Source organism: Macrobrachium rosenbergii, chromosome 7 (genome assembly GCF_040412425.1).
Source record: "Macrobrachium rosenbergii isolate ZJJX-2024 chromosome 7, ASM4041242v1, whole genome shotgun sequence".
In the NCBI taxonomy this organism is placed as follows: Eukaryota; Metazoa; Arthropoda; class Malacostraca; order Decapoda; family Palaemonidae; genus Macrobrachium; species Macrobrachium rosenbergii.
The window spans coordinates 33,261,101-33,275,003 of NC_089747.1; the positions used below are offsets into that span (position 1 = coordinate 33,261,101).

At 36.8% G+C, this 13,903-nt stretch overlaps 1 protein-coding gene across 1 annotated transcript; it reads right to left on the minus strand.

Annotated features, from left to right (window-relative positions):
- Positions 1-1,152: 1,152 nt before the first annotated feature.
- Positions 1,153-13,675, minus strand: LOC136840388 (WAS/WASL-interacting protein family member 3-like). The gene is made up of 5 exons (XM_067107070.1): positions 13,661-13,675; positions 12,272-12,471; positions 8,331-8,620; positions 7,812-7,891; positions 1,153-1,212 (listed from the first exon to the last, which is right to left on the minus strand). The coding sequence occupies exons 1-5, from the start codon at positions 13,673-13,675 to the stop codon at positions 1,153-1,155; spliced, it is 645 nt and encodes a 214-aa protein (XP_066963171.1).
- Between the last annotated feature and the right edge of the window lie 228 nt (positions 13,676-13,903).

Here is a 13,903-nt window from a genome sequence, read left to right on the forward strand (position 1 = left end):
TTGGTAGCTCATCATTCCTATCACTTTCTGTGTCATCGTCTCTTAGTTCGTCTTCTTGTCTTTCGTTGCCGGGTGTTATTTCTCTTTCCAGTTCCTCTCTTTCTGTTGTGGAGAGTCAGTTCTTTTTCTTTATGTTTTTTACTTGGTGTGCCAGCCTCTGCTCTGTTTGAGGGGTGTTATTTTTCTCATTCCAGATGTTGACCAGTCTTCTTCTGTATCCTCTTTCTGTTGGGTTGCTTCTGATGCATCTCCATATTTCCTTATTTTCTTCTCTTGTCCATTTCTTCTTCTGGTTTGCCTCTGTAGCTCCAGTCTCTGGCTGCTGGTACTGTCACTGCAGTGGTCAGTTGCAGGATGACGCCCTCCAAGTACCCGACCATCCTCCCCGTCGATTGGCTTGTATACCAGGCTGTTGGCAGAGGTTCCATTTACGTCGTTGTTTATTCTTTCATTTCTTTCCATCATTGCTGAGTTCTGCTATTTAACCCATAACTGGATCCTACACCATCGGGAATAGGTACTCATTTACACCTGAGCAGACTGAGAAAATTGTGGTAAAGCTCCTTTCCCAAGGAATCAACGCCGAGGAGAGCAGTCACCCATCCTACAACTGACCAGCCCCAGTGTTGCTTAACCAGTCCATCGATGAGCTAAACCGCTCTGTCACGGCACCCATATTATTATTATTATTATTATTATTATTATTATTATTATTATTATTATTATTATTATTATTATTATTATTATTATTATTATTATTTTATGAAACAGCTATTCACTAACACTGAACAAATGCAATTGGCCTCTGCTAGGAAAGCTTTAAGAGAAAAACCAAGTGGTCTCTGCTAGGAAAGCTTCAAGAGAAACCCCAAGTGGTCTCTGCTAGGAAAGCTTCAAGAGAAACCCCAAGTGGTCTCTGCTAGGAAAACTTCAAGAGAAAATCCAAGTGTTCTCTGCTAGCAAAGCTTTAAGAGACAACCCAAGTGGTCTCTGCTAGGAAAGCTTTAAGAGAACACCCAAGTGGTCTCTGCTAGGAAAGCTTTAAGAGAAAACACAAGTGGTCGCTGCTAGGAAAGCTTTAAGAGAAAACCCAAGTGGCCTCTGCTAGGAAAGCTTTAAGAGAAAACCCAAGTGGTCTCTGCTAGTAAAGCTTTAAGAGGACACCCAAGTGGTCTCTGCTAGGAAAGCTTCAAGAGAAAACCCAAGTGATCTCTGTTAGGAAAGCTTTAAGAGAAAAACCAAGTGGTCTCTGCTAGGAGACCTTTAAGAGAGAACCCAAGTGGTTTCTGCTGGGAAAGCTTTAAGAGAAGAACCAAGTGGTCTCTGTTAGGAAAGCTTTAAGAGAAAACCCAAGCAGTCTCTGCTAGGAAAGCTTTAAGAGAAAACCCAAGTGGTCTCTGCTGGGAAAGTTTTAAGAGAAAACCCAAGTGGTCTCTGCTGGGAAAGTTTTAAGAGAAAACCCGAGTGGTCTCTGCTGGGAAAGCTTTAAAAGAAAAACCAAGTGGTCTCTGCTAGGAAAGCTTTAAGAAAACCCAAGTGGTCTCTGCCAGGAAAGCTTTAAGAGAAAACCCAAGTGGTCTCTGCTAGTGAAGCTTTAAGAGAACACCCAAGTGGTCTCTACTAGGGAAGCTTTAAAAGAAAAACCAAGTGGTCTCTACTAGGAAAGTTTTAAGAGAAAACCCAAGTGGTTTCTGCTGGGAAAGCTTTAAGAGAAAAACCAAGCAGTCTCTACTAGGAAAGCTTTAAGAGAAAACCCAAGTGGTCTCTGTTAGGAAAGCTTTAAGAGAAAACTCAAGCAGTCTCTGCTAGGAAAGCTTTAAGAGAAAACCCAAGTGGTCTCTGCTAGGGAAGTTTTAAGAGAAAACCCAAGCGGTCTCTGCTAGGAAAGCTTTAAAAGAAAAACCAAGTGGTCTCTGCTAGGAAAGCTTTAAGAAAACCCAAGTGGTCTCTGCTAGAAAAGCTTGAAGAGAAAAACCAAGTGGTCTCTGCTAAAGGAAGCTTTAAGAGAACACCCAAGTGGTCTCTGCTAGGAAAGCTTTAAGAGAAGACCCAAGTGGTCTCTGCAAGGAAAGCTTTAAGAGAACGCCTAAGTGATCTCTGCTAGGAAAGCTTTAAGAGAACACCCAAGTGATCTCTGCTAGGAGAGCTTTAAAAGAAAAACCAAGTGGTCTCTGCTAGGAAAGTTTTAAGAGAACACCCAAGTGGTCTCTGTTAGGAGAGCTTTAAGAGAACACCCGAGTGGTCTCTGCTGGGAAAGCTTTAGGGGACACCCGAGTGGTCTCTGTTAGGAAAGCTTTAAGAGAACACCCAAGTGGTCTCTGCTAGGAAATCTTTAAGAGAACACCCAAGTGGTCTCTGCTAGGAAAGCTTTAAGAGAAAACCCATGTGGTCTCTGCTAGGAAAGCTTTAAGAGAACGCCCAAGTGATCTCTGCTAGGAAAATTTTGGAACCAAAAATCTTCAAAAAAATTTATTGAAAAAGAAATATAATTAAGAGTTATAGAAATATGATCAAATAAATAAAAAATTAAATAATAAGCCTTATGTGTATTTGTCAACTAAGTTAACAATTTATGAATAGCAAAAGATTTTGTTTGATTAAAAAATGAACTTGGCTGAGACAAAACTAACCCAGTTGCATGACTGATGAGCCATTCGCTTAAAAATAATAAAAAAACTGGGTTACTGCATTAGTAAATGTGTGGTAAAACCGCAAGTTGTTTTTGATGACACAACAGTCTTTTTCTGTTTGCCATCAAAGAAAACCGAGATTATGCAATCCAAAAATGAATGACCCACTAACATTAATATCATTTATCCTTAAACATGTCAGAGTTCCCCACGGACTGCTGCCTTCATATTAATCACAGCAGATTCCTAGTGGCACAGTCAAGTTATTTACATTCATTATAATGGACAGGAGGAGGAGGGGAACTCGATCTCCCTTGATATTTTGTTTAAAAAAGGTAATGTTTGGACTTTTAAGCAAAGGGGCTCGGTTGTCTATCACAATTTAAATCCTGAAGGTGTTATCAAAGCACGCAACATTTCCCTGCTATTCTGGTGTTTACATATTTACCTCTGATTTAATACAGATATGAAGCTACGATTGATTTTAAGACATGTAAGTTTTCAGTGACGTTTTGATCGCCAATAAACTGGAGTTACAATTTATGATTCAATTTATATAAAAAAAAAGGAATTCTCTTTATTTGCAGCAGGTAAATTGAAGTTTGCTCATTATATATATATATATATATATATATATATATATATATATATATATATATATATATATATACATATATATATATATATATATATATATATATATATATATATATATATATATATATATATTGTTACGATGCGTACGAAGTACCTGGTTATTACACACTAATCTCAAAATTAAAAAAATTTACCTCACTTCAGCCAGATACCTGAACTCTCATCGCAATAGGAATTACGACTGAGTACTCTAAAAGTAACAGTGATCCCTTAAAAACTTATTAATCACTTGAAAAATCAAACAAATTTTATCAGCATATGTGTAAAGTATCAACAATTAAAGAAGAAATATTCAAGTGTAAAAGGGCATCACTCCATCAAATAACTTTAACTGCCTCCCTGATCTTAACTCACTTTAGCAAAACTAAAAGAACAAAACATGTTTATCACTTTGCCTTATGCACACACAATTAATCCTATTCACTGGTGCTCAACAATTAATCCTATTCACTGGTGATCAATAAATGAAACACTGTTTTCTAAAAATATTAAACACAAAAATTTATTCTTAAACTCAAAATTTATAATTAGAATTCACAATCTGAAAAATTTAGTATTACTTGAAAATAACAGAAAACTTAATTAATTCTTGAATTAAATTATGAAACAAAACTAATTCACAAAAACTTTAATTTATCAGGAATTTAGATTAATCAAGAAAAATTTAAACTATCAAGAATTACTCAAGATTTGAAAAGAAAATCTTAATAAATGAAAAATTAAATCAAGTATGCAATGTTAAATTACCAAGAAATATTTAAAATGCTACGTAAATAAACGTTAAATCACAAACATAAAAAAAAGTGAAAATATGAAGAGATTGCAAAGACAAGAACACACACAATTCCACAAAAGATTTATCAATAATAATTTCATTAAGGCAAAATTTCCCTAACTTATCATACCATGGTATTAATAAGTAAAATTCACGTTAGCTTATACAAACTTGTAAAAATTTTGTAAAATCACTTGCTGCAGCTGCTTTTCCACAAAACACACTTTTAATAAGGCGCCGTTACACTTTTCCTACCTCAGATCTCAAAAAAACTAAGATTACCACCAGTGACCACAATATTTTACGTTAAAAGTGATCTCTTTTTATGAACGAGAGAGAGAGGGGGAACCAAACTGATCGGTCTCGGAAATCAGAATGAAACAGATTTCAGAATTCCAGTAGCACATGAAACAACTACATGACGTCATTAAGGCATTTTGGTTACAAGATACCAAAAGAGAAATTTCTAGAAGGAAGGTGACGTCACTCCCAACAAACGTTTAGAACGCAATTGGGACATGTTACTCTTTCTCTAAAAGCAGCATATGTGATCAGAGCCATGTATGTAACTTTGTGAAATCACTTGTATTCTTTTTGTATGGGACACGGCTTTTACAGAAATCTTTACACGATCGAAACATACTGCAATCGGCTGATTATGATTGACATGTTTTATAAACAAGGCGAAAAACTGAGTTGATTTCCCGAACGAATCGAGAATTGTTATTCCAAACTGTCCTCACTTTAACCCAAAACAAAGCGCTCTCTCCTATATCAACTGATGACAACTGAAATGAAACAAGTCTTCCCTGAACACACACGAGTGTTGCTCATACAACGTTAATATTAAAATTGTATTATCAACTCTAAGTTATGGTATTAAGTTATTTAAATCATTAATTCTTTTGAGATCTGTTATAATATTTCAATAATTATTATTATTACACGTAACACATGATAAATAAAAGAGTAAATATATCAAAATATCGCATGATATACATATTACAAGGCAACATCATGAAAATATACATATACATAAATATGTAATATATGTATGTATATTTGCATACATGCATTCGGGAAAGTGTTGATATCCGGCAAGTCGAAATACGTCATGAACTAAATGGAGGTGAGACAGTTTCATATTTTATTATACGCCAGCGTTTTAACGTACAGCCTTATGATCAGGCTAAGAAAGAAATGACATGGGGTCTACTTTGGGTCCATTTGTAGTAGATATTTTTTGGTTCCATTTGGAGGAGTCTCTCTTTCATCAGTATCCACCAACAGTCTCGGCTCTAGTTTGTACAGTTCCACCATTTTTACTCTCAAACTTAACATCCTTTTTACTTTATTGCATAGGGCCTTTCCCCTGCTTTCAGATTGCATCAATTTTTGCATGAGGTTGAATATCTTAGAATGAATGTTTATGAAAATTGCTACACAAAACTTTTATTTAACCAAGACCCCAGATATTTGTTAATAATAGTTTCACCCATAAATTGCAATTCTTGCTTTACCTTATACGGCTGATGACTAAGCTTTTCACTATTTGAACTCGAATGATTGAAAAACGTTTTTGTTGTCTTAATCCCAGGCTCGTTCTTAGGAATCCAAGAACAATTGGTTCGCTTTTTAAGTTTGGAGACATGAATTCTGGTTCCATGCGTTCCTTGGTGTATAAATATACTTGTCCAAGATGTTATCTTGGACTTATTCTGGTTACAAAGAGGATGCTAGAAGTGCGGATTGGTTCCCATCGTGGAGTTAGCTACAGAATAGGCTGCAATTTACAGTAGGCAAGAAGTATTCTATCATCAGGGAACATGTAAACAAATGCAAATCACCTATTTTGCTATGATAATTTGGAAATCGCAGCACAATCCGCTATGGAAAACTCCTTCCGTATAATGGAATCACTTGGCTATAAACAACTACTTCCATCACAGAACGGTCAAACGCCTTCTACCCGAATGTTTACCTCCTGAAGTGCGCTTTTCTAGGTGTGCATATTTTGAGGAGTTAGGTTCGTTTCCAGCATATTTTTCTATTCTGAACTCGAAAATTTTACCCTACTGAAGTTCTTTTAACCCGAGTCATTCCTTTTTATTTATTTTAATTCTGGTAATTTCTTATATAGCCCTGATGATGAAACTATGTTTTGAAATGTAGGCATAGAATAAATATGAAACTATGTATCACCCCTTCTCGTCATCCTCTTCACATTTATATATATATATATATATATATATATATATATATATATATATATATATATATATATATATAAATATATATATATATATATATATATATATATATATATATATATATATATATATATATATATATATATATATATATATATATATTGTTAATGTGTAATAACAATACAGAGAAGCATGAAACCTTTTGTTTTTGTTGATTTTTACGTATAATTATCTCATAATGTTACAGATCTTTAGAATGTCTAAATCCACTAATCCAGAAAATCCCAGGATACGTAAGGGCTTTATACAATAATAAAGAACAACAAAACCAACAGATTTCATCTTCGCCACCGCTAAAACGACGTTATAGCCAAATAATAATAATAATAATAATAATAATAATAATAATAATAATAATAATAATAATAATAATTTAGTTCCTCATTTATAGTTCGCATGTCAAATGGCCTTTTTACCTAAACTGGGATGCAATCGATTCAAAGAAAATGCCGAGACAGAAAGAATTAAAAGCAAAGAAGCTAAAGGACTGAGGTTCAGTTAGAAAGGCTGGAGCATTAGGATTAAAAACAACTGGTGGTGGCTGAGGAGGAGGATGAGGATAAGGATTACACACACAGTTTTTCAGAGTGCGTGTTATTTATTAATATTCTGATATATATTATATATTCTTTGCTTTTACCGTGCATATATGAAAAGATCAGTTGTTTTTAATATTGTGTTTTTATTGTATTTTTAGCTTGAAAATGGGTCTGGCCCCGAAACGTCGCAATAAATCTGGAAATTTGCCATGAGACGTCCTCCTTGAGACCTTTGAATTTTATATTGATATATATATATATATATATATATATATATATATATATATATATATATATATATATATATATATATATAAATAATATATAATATATATATATATGTATGTATGCACACACACACACACACACACATATATATATATATATTTCCAGATTTATTGCGACGTTTCGGGGCCAGACCCATTCAAAACAATGTAAAACCTACATTGAGAACAAAGATTTTAGCGTCATCGGTCATACTGCCAACCCTCAAGACTTAACAATCTTAGAGTCGTTATTTATAAAACAACTTGTACCATCATTAAATACTCATACATCCGCTGGTCAACTGTATTTAGCTTAACTCCTTACTGTGGTGGCTTCTTTCCATTTAGATCCATACTGTTTCACCTCTAGGTTGGTTGTGTTTTTATTCTTATTTATTTCATTTTTACTGTAACATTTTAAACGTATTCTAAGACTGTACTTATAACTGTTTTTATGTTTTTATCTTTTCTTGTGCACAGCCCTGAAGATGTAATTCAGTACAAAATTACGAAACGTTGGTTTTAAAATAAATAAGACAGCCTAGTGATGTGTGGTTTTCGTCCGTCTTCCTCTGGATATATATATATATATATCTGTAGAGAGAGACAAAGAGAGATAGATAGAAAGATAGATAAATCAGTCATACTCTTATTAATATATCGTGGATGGGTACCGGAGGTGGAGGTGCTGAGTGCTGGGAGATAGAAGTAGTAGGGATGGTGGTGAAGTGGAGGTGGTGAAAAGTAGGTTGAGCTGTGGATGGAGGGAGTTAGAAGTGTTGGTGAAGAGGGACTTGACCGAGGAGGAAAATGAGATGGGGGGAGGGGGGGCCGCTTTGAAAAGACTGGGGTGGGCGGATGGTTGGAGGATTTTAATTTTCTGTTTCAATGAAATTTGTCCTGTCAAGCCAACCAATTGGCACTGTCGGCCATTCAACAATCATGACAGTGAAAAGAGGGAGTTGGAGTGGTTGGACAGCAAAGGAAAGAAATGCAGAAAATGGAGGTGAAGTAAAAATATCTAAAGATGAAACTTGGAGAAAAGCCTCCAGGTGCTCGAAGGAGTAGTTGTTGGAGAGGTTGGTCAGTGTTTTGGAAGAAAGCTTATGGGAATGGAAGTGAGATAAAAGGCTAAAAAGCGGATGCAGCAAGGGGCCGAAGGGGCGCTGCAAACACTCTTCAGTAATGCCTACAGTGCATCACGCGAGGTGCACTGACGGAACTACTCCCCTTGGGAAGGTAAAGGAGGTTGAGGATAGAAGGCAGAGATGAAAATGAGGAGTAGATGGTCGGTGGTAAAGGTGGAAGTGCCTGGGGAGGAAAAGGAAGGGAAGAGGTGGACATTGAGATGGATACGGAGGGGCGGGGGGAGGGACGATGGGAGGTGATGGCGGTTAAGTAGGAAGCAGTGAATGGAGGAGGAGGAGGTGGAGGAGGAGGAGGAGGAAGAGAAAGGTTGAGGTGGCGTCGGGCGAAGCGCAGTCTGGTCCAAAAGCCTCGTGCAGTCTCCGGGGTTTTAAAAGGCCGTAAATAAGCGACCGGAATAATTATTGCGCACCAAAATGGTTTGATTATGCCGTGTCCTGCACGCTACGGAACTCCACGTGAAAATTTCCCCGTAATGAAGCCCTCCTTAGACAACCGCCCTTATGTTCAGAAGAGGTAAGGACGCTTTTTCCTACATTCCACTGCCAAGCAAATGGAGTCAAAATTTCCCGGCGATGAAGCCCCTCCTTAGAAAACAGCCCTTATGCATGGAACTCACAGAGGTCGTTTTCCGTAACTAACACTAACAAGGAAGATCCAAATCGATTGGAAAATTTCTATGGCTCCATCATGACGGAAACGAGAGAGAAAGAGAAGCATAAAAAATAATAAATAATAGACGAAGACAGGGACGTGGAATTCACCCATTTATATCTGCGATCAGACGATGTTGATGATTCAGATGGAAAATTGCATAACTGGCAACTCTTCAGAGAGCTATAACAATTGATTCACCTTTCGGACAAATTAATCGACTCCTCCCTTGCGGCAGTAACAAGTTACGCCCAGAACAAGGTTTTAGGACTACAGAAGGGACGATATTCATCAACTTTATGCATGTTGGTAATGCATACTTAAATAAAAAAACCTGTATAAATGTATACATATACGTGAGTTAGAGTGACTGTTTCAATTGTGTTTGTCTGCATGCATGTATTATGTCGACACTATTATCATACCAATGCATATTTTAATAAGAATCACTAAATCCTTACTGCATGTTTACTCGACAGACAGAGTTGAAGAATAAGTAAAAAAATATACTTTTAAATGAAAATTGCACATATGTAATTTTCCACTGTTCACATAGCTTGGTTAGAAAAACTGCGATGTTCTTGTTTTAGATATTATTTCCTTGGATTTGTAAAAATAATAGCCTACATACTGAGAGAGAGAGAGAGAGAGAGAGAGAGAGAGAGAGAGAGAGAGAGATTTTAAGAGTATCAGAGACTTCAGAAAAATGAAGTCAAAGGTAATAATACACGAATATGAAATGCTGAGGAACTTCCTAAAAGTAGAGGAAAGAGGAGACTGAAGTGGTCAACACAATCATATTCAATAAATATCTCGAATTATGACGGCGTTTCCACTCTTAAGAATGACAAGAGTGACTTAACTTAATCTAATTATTATTATGTCAAACCAATGACAACTGAGTCATATTTCTGGAATCTCTCAGTTCTCCATTGGAGGGGTGGGTAGAGCTCCCAGCTAGCACGCTGTTGGCCCAGCGTTCGACTCTCCGACCGGCCAATGAAGAATTAGAGGAATTTATTTCTGGTGATAGAAATTCATTTCTCGTCATAATGTGGTTCGGATTCCACAATAAGCTATAGGTCCCAGTTGGTTCTTAGCCACGTAAAATAAATCTAATCCTACGGGCCAGCCCTAGGAGAGCTGTTAATCAGCTCAGTGGTCTGGCTAAACTAAGATAATTATACTTAACTTTTCTGGAATCTCTCACGGCTAGGCAAAAGATACGAGTTTAAACGCGGTGAAGCAGTTGAAATCGTCTCAAACACGAATTTAACCATTATCATAATTTTTATCCATTAAAAATAAAAACTTCATAATTAGATGGGATATATTAATCCACAATATAAGGCGACAGGCAGAGCGAATTCAAGGTCATTGACGTAACTAAAGGGTATTGTGGCAGGCAAAGCAAAACTAGCACGGTATATGTTTAACGTTAATTTCACTGTTCTTGCAGTTATATGCAGTACTCGTATTTTACGCTTGAAGTCCCTTAATGATTTCTGAGGTGTTGCATTTTTTCTTCGAACTACGTGTAATGCAATATATTGGGCAGTTCATCACGAAAATGAATGCAAAATTGCATTTTGTGTTGTTGTACAATGGCAAACCACAGTTAATTAACATTTTAATATGAATTGAGCAGAAAATAATTGCCATGAGAATTTCGCAATGCTCAGCAAGCCATATGTGGAGCTTTTCGATTTCTAATTTTTATTATTTCACAGATTTTTATCATTTTGTAAAAAAATAAACAGCGCCGCTACTAATTTACGCTTTAGTAACAATAGACAACAAAAGAATCACTGCCAACATTTTAAATTCTTCCCAAATATGCCACCCGCAGCGACTTCCACTTTTAATTTTTCCTAATTTTCTCATGAACTGAAAATTTGACAAAAATAGAGATCGTGTCACCGTCAAAAGATATCCTTGAGAATGAGAAACTAAAAGAATTCTGAAACTCGCCCTAGAATTCTTTTGTTCCAGTTCTCATTTTTATTTCCCCAACAAAACAATAAAATTGTACACACAACACTGAATTTTATTTGTTCAGAGTTTCACAGTCATATAATTCACGATGACATCACTATTCACATTTATATTTTAATAAGAATGAATGCCAAAAGAATGGCCTCGAAGACTCTGAAACCTCTGGTAGCAGGCCATGTGCTTCTATTGTATTTAGAGGAATTGTGTGTCTGCTGCGGTTGCATCTCGATGAAACATTGACGAAGTGTAAACAACAAAAAAACACGAAAGTAAACACGGTGCTATTATTTGCCCGTGAAACAGACGCTGAAACAATAAAACGAGCGTCACGTGAAAATGTTTTACCTTAGAGAAATGAATAGTAGTTGACGCAAAAACAAACAAACAAAAAATTGACGGGCACTAGCAAGGATAAACAATGCCTTCCTCTCTCTCTCTCTCTCTCTCTCTCTCTCTCTCTCTCTCTCTCTCTCTCTCTCTCTCTCTCTCTCTCTATCTTCCATGTGATGTTTGTTGATCAAATTACCATCATTGCCCAGTTCTGCATTCGGACAAACACAAGGTAAAGATACAGGACACGGAAACCCTGAGAAAGATGGCATGTTTGTTTTGCTGGCCAAGCCTTAATATTTGGCTCTCAAGGGATAATAAAGGAGTTGGAAGGGTACAGTATTTTCTAGGGGGTTGAGGGGCGAGGGCAGCAGCCAGACTTCTATTTCTAATGACGAATATACAAAATACTTTCAGAGACAGGTCAAAGTTAAAATATTGTCTCCTTACTTCATGGATTTGTGGTTTTACTCATGACGTGTAAAGAGTGCCTTCTCTTAACTGATGAGGCCATTTGCGACCTTCACGCTCTTTATAGCCGGGTTGATTTTCGTTGCGTCCCAAAGCTGGCTGTCATCTGTCACATTACTCTTCTAACAGCTGGCTATCACAGTGAGTCTTTCAATGGCTGGCTATTATACTTAGCTCAGCAACAACTGGCTATCACCTTGCTCTTTTAACAGTTGCTTGTAACCTTACTCTTTCAACAACTCGCTGTCACCTAGTTCTTTAACAGCTGGTTAACTTTTTCCTCTCTAACTGCCTTGCGTTAACTTGCTCACCTTGACAAACTTAGTATAAATCTGTCTTCTGAGGTTCAATGTCAGTGAAATATCAGACATCGTCTTGCAAGGATGAGGGCTAACATCCTTACTTTGGGTGTCCATTTAAACGAGCGTACAATCTTACAGTATACTTTCTTTGGCACAAGAGCTGAAAAATTCACTGTCGTCACTGTATTCCAGTTCAGCTGATTCTACTTGCATTCTCCTCGCTGGCTAGATCTTACTTTGTCCTCAGGGGATGGGTGGCGATGTTTCTCTTTGTCCAGTGGTGCCTGATGATGCTGATAATCCTCACTGAATGGCTGGTGTCATCTGTCTTCCTTCTGGAGTGAATGTCTATTTTATGGCTGGGTAACGGTATCTCATATCCTTCTGCACTGGATAACGATACTGCTTTTCTTCTAAGGAAAGGGCCCTGTTCTTGCTGCAGTTGGGTGTTAGACTCCTTTTCCTCTAACGACGTGTGCTAAACTTACTGTCTTCTGTGAGTCTGAGTGACTCTCACGTTCCTTTTGTGTTAAGGCTTTCTGTGACTTGAATTACGCGATACAACGTCACTTTCCATGTTCCTAGGTTTGTCTTTCTTTCAGTTTTCTCCTTACCCTGGTGTCGCATTATTTTTCCTTAATTCTTCATAGCCCATTTCTTACCTTTCGTCATTGAAAAATTGTGCCTAATTCAATTCATTTTTAGTTGGCTAGAATATTCCTTATCCTAATTTGTCGGGATCACATTCCTGGTTTCACATGGCCTATTTTGCCGCATCAGTTGTCTTGGCCAATGAAGAATAAGAGGAATTTATTTCTGGTGATAGAAACTAATTTCTCGCTATAATGTGGTTCGGATTCCACAATAAGTTGTAGGTCCCGTTGCTAGGTAATCAATTGGTTCTTAGCCACGTAAAATAAGTCTAATCCTTCGGGCCAGCCCTAGGAGAGCTGTTAATCAGCTCAGTGGTCTGGTTAAACTAAGATATACTTAACTTTTTTTTATTTTATTTAGTATAAAAAAACAGATATTAGAACAAGAGTTTGATAGGGAGTTAAATGGTCTTCTTTTGTTTGATTTCAAAATTTCAGCTGGGTTACCTCTCCGCAAGAATCATATCTAAGATCTTGAATTCTTGCATGGCCTATGTCTAAGACCCGTTTCCCGTAAAATGATCGTTTAGGTGTGTATCTATGGTCATGAGGGGTTTATTTGCCATCTCGTGACAAAAGAAGATAAAAAAGTTATAAAAAAGATTGTAAAAACATTTATTTTGCAGATTTTTTATTTCTTTAATTTTCCTGCCTTTGGTTCGTTATTTTATCTATCTGACCAGAAGTATAAACCATCTACCACATACTCTTCTTTACCCCGATACTAAATTACTTGCCACTAAAATGCTGCCAAGTTAACCAGATCAAAAATACTCCTAACGATTTTTCCGGGGAATTTTGAAATCGGGAAATGATCACTTGAGCCATCACTAGCATCCTGAATAAACACGACCCTTTCATCTGTCTTTTCTTGGTCCTATTAGGCCTGGGCTAGACTGGGGCCCTTGGCTACTCATCCCAAGGGCTTTCCTAACAATGTCATGCGGTCTACTTCTGAGGTCTGGAACTTACCAGGTCATACCTCATTCTCGTATTCACAGCCAAAGAAAAAATCAGAAAAATTCTCTATTTTATCTTTTGAGGATTTAGGAACTCACGAGTAATATATACTTCGCTAGAAAAAAACCCGGAGACTGAATCGCACTAACTGACAAATGCTTATCTAATCATCAGGATGTTATCTGCAAATTCGCAGATGTAATGAGCTCCAGATACCGGTTTCACCTTAATGAGCGAATTATGCCATGAAAAGAG